The sequence below is a fragment of the Apiospora hydei genome (genome assembly GCF_038363865.1).
Source record: "Apiospora hydei strain CBS 114990 chromosome Unknown utg000011l_segment0_segment0, whole genome shotgun sequence".
Taxonomy (NCBI): domain Eukaryota; kingdom Fungi; phylum Ascomycota; class Sordariomycetes; order Amphisphaeriales; family Apiosporaceae; genus Apiospora; species Apiospora hydei.
In genome coordinates this window covers 305,552-318,340 of record NW_027117370.1, presented here as the reverse complement: position 1 = coordinate 318,340, position 12,789 = coordinate 305,552, and the positions used below count along the sequence as shown (strand labels likewise).

Sequence of the window (12,789 nt, the reverse complement as noted above, 5' to 3'; positions counted from 1 at the left end):
CTTCCATGTCAGATCTTTCCGCGCCGCCAAACCCGCCCGCGCCCCCATGCATTCCCTCCCTCCCATATGTGTGTGATGGATGTGTATGTAACCCACGTTTTGGAGAAGGAGAAAGCAGCAAAGCCCCCAAGCCCTCGACTGGCCCGGCGAACTGTGAGTGGATTGGCCAAGAGTTGCGGGTTTAGCGGTCGATCGTACGAGATGCAGACAGGAACACGCACCACGAGGGCTCGTGAACGGACGACGTTGCGCTGACTGGGTCCGGTCTGGACCGCGATGCTCCCTTGTTTTCACACATCCTTAGTCAGTTCCGAGTCTTCCTGCGACTTACACGTACTCGCGAGGAATCCACCGGCCGGGGAACATGAACCAGAATAGGAGGGAGGAACCGCCGCCCAAGCTTTTGCATCAGAATGGAAGACTCGGGGCAAGAAGAATCTCCATCCGCCAGCAGCAGTAGTCAGCAGAAGGTGACCACAGCCGCAGCAGCAGCAGCAAGCAGGAACCAGCATCAGGCATACTGCAATGTCGTTTTCTCTTACGTGAAACTCGGCACACTGGCCCTTATATGCTTGCGCTTATGCGACGCGAGAAGCAGCAGCGCCGAAACATTGACTAAACAAAACACGACGACATGGCATATGTGCCTCGCTGTTTGGCAGCTATAATAGGCTGCTGCTTGCTTGCTGCAGAAAAAGCCAAACAGAAAATCTCGATATTACCGGCATGGAACTAGGAGGTAGTACTTTGACTTACCTAAAGCTTGTAGGACCCTCTGTCCAAGCTACAAGTACGTACTTAGAATCCGCAGTGGAGAATTGAAACTAACGTTTGGTGACTCTTCATTTTTTTTCCAATTATGAGCCTTTTTCTTGCACGCTCGCCCAGTTCTATGGAGAGCTAACAATTTGACCAAGGGGGAAACAAACGGTCAGCTGTGCGTCCGAAAAATTTCACCCATCTCCGTAGGTAAGAGAAACGAAATTGCTTGGTGGAAAGAAGGTCCCTCTCTTCACTAGCACCCGTGGCACCATAAGGCTAGGTTTGTAGCTGTGTGTGTGTGTGTGTGTGTGTGTGCCATGTACCAGACTTACTTACCTTACCCGCCATGGCCTGCCGTGCTTGTTTCCTGGGTTCCTCCCCCCTAGGCCGGGATCCACCGCGAGAGGAGGAGTGGGAAGAATTTTGTGCCAGAAATTTCACGACAGCCGTCGTAGGACCCGTGGATCTTCTTGGATTGAGAGTGGGGTTGGATGCAATGTGTAATAACCCAATTACCATGGCAGAAACGAAGACAAAGGTACCCAAGACCTCATCAGCCGAGAGAAATGAAGCAGGCCGGGCAAGCGAGAGCGGGAGAGGGAGAGAGGGCAGGATAGGAGGTGAGAGAAAGAAACATCGTCGGATTCCGTTGGACGGACCTCTGGACATTCCTCTGGTGTGCATATGCGTGCCCAGGCGTGCCTGAACCAGCCCAACTCCCTCCCGCCTTGGAACAAGCTCCCGTGGGGTTTTTTATCCGGTGACAGGTTTTCTGGCCAATCCATTCGCTGTGTCTAACCCGCGATTCCAAACCAAAGCCAGCAAGCTCCAGCCCGGCCGGGGAAGATCACTTGGAGTTCTGGACAAATCGATCAGCAAGGCTAACAGCAGAGCTGGCATCTGATCTCTGGCTTGTTTTTGCCTTGTGGATGACTGATGAGCAAACGCTTGTATCATTGCCCTGTAGATCGCATCTAGAACCCGAACCCGAATTGACAAGATTGACAAGATTGACGTCCGTATCTATCACCATCGAAGGGAATTGCCCGAGGCCAAGACATCTCTGAGAATAGGAAAAAAAAGATCTCGCACTAATATCTGCCCATTAAGCTCTGGGCTGCACCCTTCCCCGCAGTGTGATTCTTCGCCGCATTTTGAACCCCTAGCCGTTGATCATTTTAGGAGACGGGTGCCCGGTGATGCGATCACGTTGGCGACGGCGGCTTCCGTGGCTTCTCCGCGGAGAGGTTGATGGAAGGAAGCCTGGCCATTATTTCCAAGTTGGTGAAAGCGATGCCCGGGAACTGCTGGAACCCCTCAAAGCTTGTAACATAGGCTTGAATGCATAGTATGGTTATACTTGCAACCTCGCTAAATGATAGTCCAGTCAGCCATCGACTACTACTGTAGTCTCGTGAATGGTCCCAACTTGAGGGGGACGGTAGCAAGTCAAGAACGCCATTTACAGTTGCGAGGCAGTGAAGCTCGGCAGACTTGTCTTATTGGCAAGAGAGCGTCTTGTGATTTATCGGGGCTCTCACAAGTGCCATAATAGCATGCTTGACGATACGGTGTATTTTGAAAATGATATAATAGCTCGCATAGTTCAATGAGAGTATTTCCCTCTATCCGGGCATTATTCTTCCATACGGGCGGGCTGTCAGTCATACTGGCACATGGCGGGGCTGCTCTTATCCCTGCCCATCCATCTCACACCAGGGTTTTTGGCGGGCGCACATCTCCAACTCTTTGCTCTTTTGGGCGAAAAGGCGACATATTTGGCGACATGTCGGATTTTTGGCAATGACCCTTTCGGTGGTGGCCGGGGTCGCTGTCTCGGTGTTAGGTGATAGTGCCACAACGCATCGACTGACGACGAACTCCATCTGGCAACAGCATGCCAATATATTGCTTGCAGATAGGCGGCACTTGGCGGTGGACTCCTCCCTTGACTCCATGGGCTGATGTGGTCACCGCTGCTGCTGGCTGTATGCAGAGTGTGGCATGCGCGGGGATAGCTTCCCCGAGATTTCCCCAACGCCTGCCCGCCCGCCTTGCCTTGCCGCCCTTGCGCCGCCCTCATTCTCGCTTCCCCAGACTTGGGTCGGTCGGCCGGTGGTCGGGGGTCATGCCACTTTCGGTGTGTGCGCAGCATCAGCCCAGATGATGCCAAGCTGGCGACACCTCCGAATTCCTATTTACGCGTACATTTATCCGTGCTGTTTATTGACACTCCAGAATTATTCACCGAACGTCTGTTCGACGGAGAAAATATGGGAGAGTTTCCTCCAGAATATTGCTTCAACTCGACAATCCTTTCCTGATTTCTCCTGGGCTCGTTGCAGCTCCTGCCCATACTTTTCCCTTGTGATGCTTGGCACGAGACAGCTCTCAACCACTCAGAGCGCATCGGGTTTCCCAAAGGGGAAAACGCATGAAGCTATTATCCAACTGTTACCTAATGGCCGATCCTTTCTCCCAGGCTTTTCCTTGGGAGAGCCTGGGAATTGCTTGACCAAGCTCCTTCCTCGCCGTCAGAACTCTTCGTCGGGAAGATTCCAATTGGGTCCCAGACCGGAGGCGACCAGTTTTTTCGCTTACTAGAATTCAGGAACAGAAACTCCATGCGCTGTATCTCCCTCTCGTCATTCGTCCAGCACATACACGCCTCACCGGAGCTGATGGCGACGATACGACGTGCACACACTATGGTGGGGGAGGAGAAAAAGAAGGTGAGGCAGCTACCGCGGTTGCTGATTCGGTGTCTTGCATCTTGCGAAGCTATTCGTGAAGATCGGGACGACACAGCCAGCCAGACAGAAGGCGAGCTGCGACACGCGGCATCATGTGTTTGTGTGTGATGCTCCGACCCGCAGCGGGAAGAAAGTGTGGTCGCAGCATTGCAATGCGTGCGTGTATGTGTGCGTGTTTCGACCACTCCTCCCTCGCTCCTGAAGGATCACAATGTACTACGAGAGAAAGCATGTATCGGAAACGGCCGGTCCTGCACTCGTAGCCAATGAGTTCGACATGCGACCATGATTTTTTTGGAGGAGACCCGGCCGGCCGTCCAGTCAGCCATCAGGCACTTTTACGAACGGTGTGTGTGTGGGTGGTGGGTCGAAAGGAGGGCTGGCGAGCAACTGGCAGTGCACCGCACCGCACACCTTTACTTTGACACGTAAGGCTTGGGTAAGGGAAACGACTCCGCAGAGCCGCCCCAAGCTACCGAGGGGCACGTTCTAGACGTTCTTCGGACAAGGCTGATGTCGCCATTGCTTGGTACGCTTGGGAAACTACCCATCGCTGATCGCTTTGCTTCGGGATGTGGAGTTTTCCATTCCTCAAGGTCTCAAGGTGAAGCGCCGATTACTTAATGGAGCGGGCGGGCAGGGCCAGGTTTGACCAGAAATCGACGAGTTGGGAAGGTTGACGTTCGGCCCTTTCGGGGGCGAATCCACAGGGGGGCGGTACGGGCGTGGAGGGAAAGAGAAACACAGTTTCCAAGTTTTTTTTGTTCAATTTTTGAACACTTGTTTCATCGTGTGGAGCGAGAGATGGAGCGACAAGAAAAAGAAGGAAGTACATGGTCGCAGGCACAGAAATCGAGGGATTTTGAAGCCATCGTGAAGACCAGTTTGGCTGCTGCGGTGCCGGTGGGGCAGCGATCGCACCGGTCTGCAAAATTTCTCTGATCTAAGAAAATCCTGTGCAGGGGTCACCCTCGGACAGTTGCGATTTCCAGAACAGGGAACCAGCCTGCGGGAGCGCCCTTTCTGCGGCGCTGCAAGCCTGCCTGGTGCCTTGCGATCACAGATCGCAAACACTGGTCTGTGTGATGCAGACCGGTCGCTATCTTATCTGATGATCGGGGAAGAGCTAGCGAGCATGTATGGGATGTGACGCTATATTCTACATTGTGGTGTACAGAGGATCTGTGATCGTACATGGAGTTGATGATATCAGTGGCAACTCACCCCTGGCCATTTTAGTAGCCGGAGAAGCATTGCAAATACGTCAGCCTAGAGCTGCTGGGTCTTCATGGCTCTCCAGATTCTCCATGGTAGTTTCCATCCACCGCTTCGTACCGCGAACGGGTCAAAGTTCGACGCCTCTAGTCTGGCCAGGTAGTCGCTGGCGGGTACGCCCTCAAGCAGGACCCCGAAGCCTCGCCGTATGTCCCGCTTGGCGCTGTCCCCCTCTGCCTCCGCTTCCATGACGTGTTGATGATCGTGCTCCGCCTCGGCCCGGTGTTCGTACTCGTGGCCGGGGTCCTCGCCGGCCTGTAGGTTCTTCAGCATCTCCCGCGCCGTGATCAGGTGGTCGTTGGCGCGCGTGGCGACCTGGAAGACGGCGTCCTGGAAGCCCTCGGCTTGGGGCCCCCTGCCGGTACACGTCCTCCTCCTTCAGGCCGGCCTCGGCCATGATGTCGAGCGGCAGCAGGAGCACGGGGTTGCGCCCGCCGCCCACGTCGGTGCCCAAGGGCGACTTGACGGGCGGCGCGGGCGCCGCGAGGAAGGGGATCCCGCGCAGGACGGCCACGATGCCGCAGGCCTTGCCGATGTGGCTGGCCAGGTGGTCGACGTGCATGGACTGGATGGGCAGCGCGGCGAGGGTCGAGTACATGAGCGTCGAGTACGTGTTCTCGGCGTAATCCTCGAGCGCGGCGAGGTTGGGAAAGGGGCGGTTGTCCATGTACTTCTCGCGCGTGCTGATGAGGCGCAGCATCCAGAACTTGATGGAGGTCGGACTGGCCTCGGGGAACTCGGCGAGCTCCTGGAGGACTTTGTGCAGCAGGATCATGATGGGCTCCTTGGGCGGCTTGCCGGCGAAGGTGTTGTTGACGGCGTCGCGCCAGAACTGCATGCGCATCTGCCCGATTGTCGGGTTCGAGACGAGTTCCGGCAGGCGCACCAGCTCCAGGTTGAAGGCGCGCAACGCATCATAGGCATCCTGGCGGAACTTGGGGACGAAATTCCTGATGAGATATGAATCGTAGTCTGATTTCCTACATTTGTATAAGCATTGTTCTCTGGTATAGTATGCTAAACATAGAAAGGCCCTACCTTATTTGATCAACACAATATTTCCGGGCACCTTCAATCTCGGCATTAGTGATATAGGATCTTTTTGGAGCATGCGCCCTGTCCCAATGCCTTGGGCCATTGCCGGGCCGGCTGCGCTAATCTCACGCGATACATTTGGAGCTCTTGGGTGGTCGATCTTGTTCAACACAAGCCCATTGCCTCCAATCAATTAGGTACCGAAACACAGATTACAAAGTGGTGCAGCGGCGTGTCCCTCTTTCTCTTCTCGGAAGGATCAATGGTTGCTGCCCTCAACGAGATCCCGACATGATATCACTTTTGCTGGTCTGTTGAAATTCACCAGCGCCAATTGGTTGCAGCTTCCCTCAATTCCACTTAAGCACGATCACATGACCTACGCGACAAGGGAAAGTACGGAAAGCGCGTTCCAATTAAAGTCAATAGCTTGGAGCATTCCGCGTCTATGATCCCAACCCATCTACCCTGGAGCGAGCCGGGACTTTCGAGGCAAAGACACCAACAAACCTGCATCTTGTCTTCAGCGCGACTATGAGCTGGCAAGATTCAGAAGAGCCTCCGACCAAGAAACGGCGGTTTTTCTCAGATCCTGTCGAGGATCTGGTCTACCCAGGCACCACCAACAACGCCGCCGCCGCCGCGACCTCACAAACCAGTGCTGCCCCTCCACCACAGCAACAGCCACCTCTGCCTGCAAGGCCCGCCCAAGATGCTTCCTCGAATGGTCCCAATGCCGCCCGCGAGGATCCTCCAATTGCCTTCGACCTGGCCACATTCGAGAGCTTCATTGGCAATAAAGTCGAACCGGAAGTCATCGACGTGCTGCGTCGCAGCTGTCGCGGCGACATTCAAAAGGCCGTGAACATGTACTTTGATGGAACGTACAAGAAGTTAATGAAAGCCTCGCCGGCACCAAAACCCGCCACGCAGCAGACTTCTCAAACCGACGAAGAAGCCGAAGCGCAGAAACGGCTCCTCTACCGGCACCAGCTAGATCTTTTAGAGGAGCAGGGCCGCGCCCGTCTGAAGTCCGCCACGCAGCCGACTCACTACACCCTTACAGCCGAGGAAGAGCAGAAAGAAGCGCAGAGAGTGGCCGAAAACCGTCGAGCCCTAGATCTCATGCAACCGTACCTCTCCCGCGTTGCAAAACGGGAATCGATACCCGAGTCGCGATACATTGGTGCATTCGGTGCAGAGGGCTGGGCCACAAGGAGTGGAACAAATTTACTTAAGTTCGGCGATCCCGTGCGGATCACGCGGGAGAAGATGCAGCAGCCCCGGCCTGGCCGTGACCGGAACGATGTGATTGTACGGTTTACAGATGCGAAGGGCATGGAGATTGGACGACTAGCCAAAGAGACGGCCAACTGGGTGTCCTCGTTGATTGACCAAGGCGTCTGCAAGTTCGAGGGCACATGCTTCTATGCTCCGGACCGACTTCGCACGAACGAGACTGTCTATCTGCAGCTTAAGGCATATATAATCAAGTCTGCTTTCGAGAATGGCAATGTCGACTTGGCAGCAAACCGGACAACGACCTTTTTCGAGTCCAAGGAGACAACTCAGGAACGTGATCTTAGGCTGCGGCAGATTTCTCTCGTCAAGTTGTTCAAGGAAATCAACCTCGCGCCAACTCGGGCAAACGAAGTAGCGAAAAACGGTCGGCAAGGGCTTCTTGATGCTGCTGAGGCCGATGAAAAGAAGGAGAAAGCTAACACCAACACCAAAAACGGAAATAACCCCCCAGGCTCTTCACCCCCGTCATCCGATGCGGAGGAAGGCGAGGAGCTAGAGCAGGGGCAGCTAGATGCTCTGTATCGTAAGGCGCAGTCCTTTGATTTCAACACCCCTGAAGCCGAGCCTGCGGATACATTTGCCATGGACCTACGTCCCTACCAGAAACAGTCTCTACACTGGATGCTCTCAAAGGAGAAAGACCAAAAGAATGAGGATCGGGGAGTCTCGATGCATCCGCTATGGGAAGAATATTCTTGGCCGACCAAAGACTGCGACGACAAGGACACTGTTCAAGTAGAGGGGCAACCTTGTTTCTATGTCAATCCCTACTCCGGTGAAATGTCTCTACAGTTCCCAGAACAAGAGCAGCACTGCCTTGGTGGTGGGTTCCCATCGCTGTTCCTTTTGCTGTGATGCATCTACTAACTGCGTGCTAGGTATTCTGGCCGATGAAATGGGACTGGGCAAGACGATCCAGATGCTGAGCTTGATTCATACTCACAAGTCAGAAGCAGCCAATATTGCTGCGGCGAACCCTATCGATTCAGTTAATCAACTCTCACGCTTGTCCAACAAGTCCAGCAACGTCGTCGCTGCTCCCAAGACTACTTTGGTCATCGCACCGATGTCGCTTTTGGCTCAGTGGCAAAGCGAGGCAGAGGCTGCGTCCAAAGAGGGAACATTGAAGTCAATGGTCTACTATGGCGATGAAAAAGTTGCTGATTTGCAGTCCATGTGCGCGGTGTCCAACATCGCTTCGGCCCCTGATGTCATCATCACCAGTTACGGCGTGGTGCTCTCTGAGTTTACCCAGATCAACAAGAAAGGCTTCCGGAGCTTTCACACTGGCCTGTTCTCTTTGAACTTCTTCCGCGTCATTCTCGACGAGGGGCATAACATCAAGAACCGCCAGTCGAAGACGTCTAAAGCTTGTTACGAGTTGAATGCGGAGCATCGGTGGGTACTGACGGGAACGCCTATCGTCAACCGCCTGGAAGATCTGTTCAGTCTTATCCGGTTTCTTAGGGTAGAACCGTGGAACAACTTCTCGTTCTGGCGGACGTTCATTACTGTGCCCTTCGAGTCGAAGGACTTCATGCGGGCTCTGGATGTGGTCCAAACCGTCTTGGAACCTCTCGTGATGCGACGTACCAAGGATATGAAGACCCCTGACGGAAAACTTCTTGTACCTTTGCCCCCTAAAACTATTGAGATTGTGGATGTCGAGCTATCGGAGACCGAGCGTAGCGTCTACGAACACATTTTCACGCGCGCGAAGCGCACTTTCTCGAACAATATCGAGAAGGGTACGGTCATGAAGGCATACACGACCATCTTTGCTCAGATTCTCCGCCTCCGCCAATCCTGTTGTCATCCACTTCTTGTGCGCAATCAGGACATTGTGGCCGATGAAGAGGAGGCTGGGGCACAAGCAGATGCGGCCGCGGGATTGTCTGATGATATGGACCTTCAGTCTCTCATCAAACAGTTCACGGCAAATACGGACGTGGAAAAGAACGCGAACACTTTTGGAGCACATGTTCTCCAACAGATTCGGGACGAGGCTAGCAACGAGTGCCCCGTTTGTTCGGAGGAGCCCATGATCGAGCAGACGGTCACTGGTTGTTGGCACTCTGCTTGTAAGAAGTGCTTGCTTGACTATATCAAGCACTCGATGGACCGACACCAGACGCCAAGGTGCTTCAATTGTCGGGAACCACTTAGTCTCCGAGACTTATTCGAGGTCGTGCGCCACGATGACGATCCAAACGCGGGCAGCTCGACACCCAAGATCAGTCTCCAGCGGCTGGGGGTGAACGAGTCGTCATCCAAGGTGGTGGCGCTGATCAAACACCTGCGAGCCCTGCGTAAGGAGCACCCCGTGATGAAGTCGGTCGTGTTTAGCCAGTTCACGTCGTTCATGTCGCTGATCGAGCCGGCGCTGACCCGCGCCAATATGCGCTTCCTGCGGCTTGACGGAACGATGGCGCAGAAGGCGCGTGCCGCGGTGCTGGAGGAGTTCCGAGCGTCGAACCGGTTCACGATCCTGCTGATTAGTTTGCGCGCGGGAGGCGTCGGATTGAACTTGACGCAGGCGAAGCGCGTTTACATGATGGACCCCTGGTGGAGCTTCGCGGTTGAGGCGCAGGCTATTGACCGCGTGCACCGCATGGGTCAGGACGACGAGGTGAAGGTGTATCGGTTTATCGCCAAGGACAGCGTCGAGGAGCGCATGTTGAAGGTCCAGGACCGCAAGAAGTTTATTGCGACGTCTTTGGGCATGATGACGGATGAGGAGAAGAAGTTGGCGCGGATTGAGGATATCAAGGAGTTGTTGAGTTAAAAGTAACGAAGCAAAGAAATGATCGATGCATGTATGTATATAGATAGAGTCGGGGCATGATGGTGCTGTTTGTGTATCATATCACCGGAAGCGGGGAGAGCGAGGGCATTTGCAAGCAGCATCGGATATGGAGTTGGGGGAGTTTGTACTGGCCAACTTTGCGGGCTATGTGTTGATGATCATAATGGAGAGCTCTCGTACTGCGGCATTCGCATGGGAGTGTGTCGTCGCGATGTATTGTTACGCGGGCAAGCTAGATAGCGTTTTACATATTAATGTTGATCTTGTAGAATTAAGGCATGGATACGGCGGGCATTGCTTCAAGATGTGTCAATCCATATTTCCCCAGCATCGTATCTACGGAAGTATTTGGCAGTCAATTGGGCATGCGTTTTTGCGACAGCCAGCAATGGCAATGCACCTAATGATGAAAAGGCTTGCGACTGTTCTGTAAACAGAATTGGGGATACCATTCAACGACTGAATTCAGGATACGGAAAGTCCGGTCTAGAGCTTTGACATTGTACTAGGTGGGGATAAGCAGCACAACTTCCATCAATCAACAGGCAAGATGGCCGAGCGGTCTAAGGCGCTCGACTCAAGTGGAAACTTGACCATCATCAGATGGTAACAATTCGAGTCAGGAAACTGGCGGGGGTTCGAATCCCCCTCTTGTCACAGATTTAACAGCATATGCTGTGCTTTTTGCCATGTATCGCAACAAACACATATGCATGTTTGGTACTTTTTTCCCTGCTCTTTTTTTATATTGTCTTGCATTTCATTCAATGTTCTTCTGCATCTTACTTGGGCTATTATACCAAAGCTTTACATATGCCGGTCAGATATCACATTGCATCTTTTCCTCTGGTTTATTTCTCCGATTGCATTGATCCAGTTGCTGGGCCAGATTGTAGGGCAGTGATTGCTTTTTTTGCCCATGTCCTTCGGCACCTTGTTGTTCATCATGGATGGCTCATGCTTTTTTAGGTCGCGCCTAGAACCATTCCAATATTGACTTTTCGGCTCCAACGACGCATGCAGACAATGGAAGACAGACCAACTCCACACGCGATCTGACTGGCATCTCGAGCAAACCGACGCGTCAAACCGTTGCAATCGTCCCGAGCATTGCCGTTGCAGGTTTGCTCTAGCTAAACCGCCCCATTCGGATGAGCAACGGTTCTCAATATACAATATTGTTCATTCATATTGCGTGCCTGCCTGAGCTCTGCTGGTGTGGGCTACTTGACTCGGATCCTCCCCCTTGAAGCGAGCTCTCTGCTCTGGGTTAGCCCGCTGTTGAAGATGGCGCCTGCTCCAGTAACAGCGGCAGCCAAAACGTGTAGCACGTGTAGCACGTACGACGAAGAGGTAATGTCTCTGCTTTTTTGCTTTTTCTTGCGTGCCTCCTTGTCTTTGATCGTGACTATCCATATATAACCCGTCGGTATTTCTATGCCGCGCAAAACTAACCCACCTCGCAGTGTACATGGAAGCGCGATGATGACCAGTGCGACAGATGCATAGATCACGGCATCCAATGTCGCCTGCCACGCCCCGCCACCAGCGCGTCTACCATCGAAGTCAAAGGCGAGGGCGCGTCCACGCGGGGTTCTACGAGCGAGACAGAGCCTGCCGTCGCTTCGGCGCTTTTTCGAAACCGCCTCAATTGCGATACGTGTCGCCGACACCACCAGACAGTAAGTTCTGTACTCTCGCTGTTGCTGGTCATTCTTCTCCAACTCACCGGTCTCTATCTAGTGCCGGCCATTGGGCAGGAAGTGGCCGCAAAAGTGCGAGCGCTGCATTGAGAAGGGATTTGAGTGCGGGCCGCCCCGGAGTAAGAAGGACTACGAGCACGACGTTGCACAACAAGAGAGCAGCAAGCGCCGGCGGCGGGCCCGGCGGAGCACTGCTGGACGAAACTCTTCTTCCCAGCAGCAGCAGACGTCACATGACCACACCAACGGCTTGCTCATGCTTGTAGAATCCGATATTACCGGCCATGCAGAGGACGAAGCACAATCAGAATCTTCGGATCGCGAGCCAGATTTCAGCAGCAGCATCCTCGTCGGCGGACGGCCGCCGCCTGCCAAACGGCAGAGGACTGACGCTGCTGGGGGCGCCGACGAAGGCAGAACTAGAGGAAATGCTGCCGTTGCTGCGGCGATGGCGACTGCTAGGCCAAACAATGGAGCCGACGGCCGCGGCGGCAGCGTTGGTGTTGATCACGACCTGCAGAAGACCATCCATACGATGGAGGAGGAGTTCCAAGAGGTGCTCCGGACGGAACAGGAGCGGCACGACGCCGAGATCAGAGCCGTCAAGGCCAAGTACGAGCAAGAGCTCGCGCAGCAGCGGGAGCGGTACGAAGGGCGCATCGACGACCTTATCAAGATTATGAAGAGCATCGGTCGCGTGGATTGATGGCAAGAAGCGGGTACTCCGTGAGCCGTTGTTGTATTACCAATTTGGGAGGGCGTATGTGCTCAGCGTCCGATGCCTTTAAGATTGTGGGAGGATCAGTATCAGGTGAGCCACAGGGCTGGCTGCTGGGCCGGTGTTGGTTGGCGTGTCCGGCTCTGGGTTCTATGAATAGCTCGACACGCGAGCAAGTCTAGTCTTGTATGAGTATGGGGAAAAGCGCGGCGATCTGGTTATTTTGGGACACTCGGCATCAAGGTCAGGTCTTTCGCAGCTTGAGCTGGATGTGACACCGGCGTCGCTTCTATGGTTGAGAGACAGAAAGGATGACGATCTGGAGGGGACGGACCAATCTCGGCCACCCCAGATATGTCAAAGCCCAGGTTATGTTCGGGCAGGCTCTCTTGTAGGTACTAGCAGCCATGGCTAGATGGGAGATGAAACAGAACC

General features: G+C 54.1%; 3 protein-coding genes across 3 annotated transcripts; 2 read left to right on the top strand and 1 right to left on the bottom strand.

The window, feature by feature from the left end:
* Positions 1-4,784: 4,784 nt before the first annotated feature.
* Positions 4,785-5,788, bottom strand: PG997_015319 (uncharacterized protein; the record flags this gene model as incomplete). The annotated part of the gene is given in 3 exon segments (XM_066819633.1): positions 4,785-5,145; positions 5,156-5,740; positions 5,775-5,788. 3 exon segments carry the CDS (start codon positions 5,786-5,788, stop codon positions 4,785-4,787), a joined length of 960 nt encoding a protein of 319 aa, XP_066660518.1.
* Positions 5,789-6,359: 571 nt separating this feature from the next.
* Positions 6,360-9,912, top strand: PG997_015318 (DNA repair protein RAD5; the record flags this gene model as incomplete). Its single annotated transcript, XM_066819632.1, has 2 exons — positions 6,360-7,950; positions 8,006-9,912. The coding sequence occupies 2 exons, from the start codon at positions 6,360-6,362 to the stop codon at positions 9,910-9,912; spliced, it is 3,498 nt and encodes a 1,165-aa protein (XP_066660517.1).
* Positions 9,913-11,220: 1,308 nt separating this feature from the next.
* PG997_015317 (ankyrin) lies at positions 11,221-12,342 on the top strand (the record flags this gene model as incomplete). The annotated part of the gene is made up of 3 exons (XM_066819631.1): positions 11,221-11,273; positions 11,435-11,615; positions 11,677-12,342. The coding sequence occupies 3 exons, from the start codon at positions 11,221-11,223 to the stop codon at positions 12,340-12,342; spliced, it is 900 nt and encodes a 299-aa protein (XP_066660516.1).
* Positions 12,343-12,789: the final 447 nt, after the last annotated feature.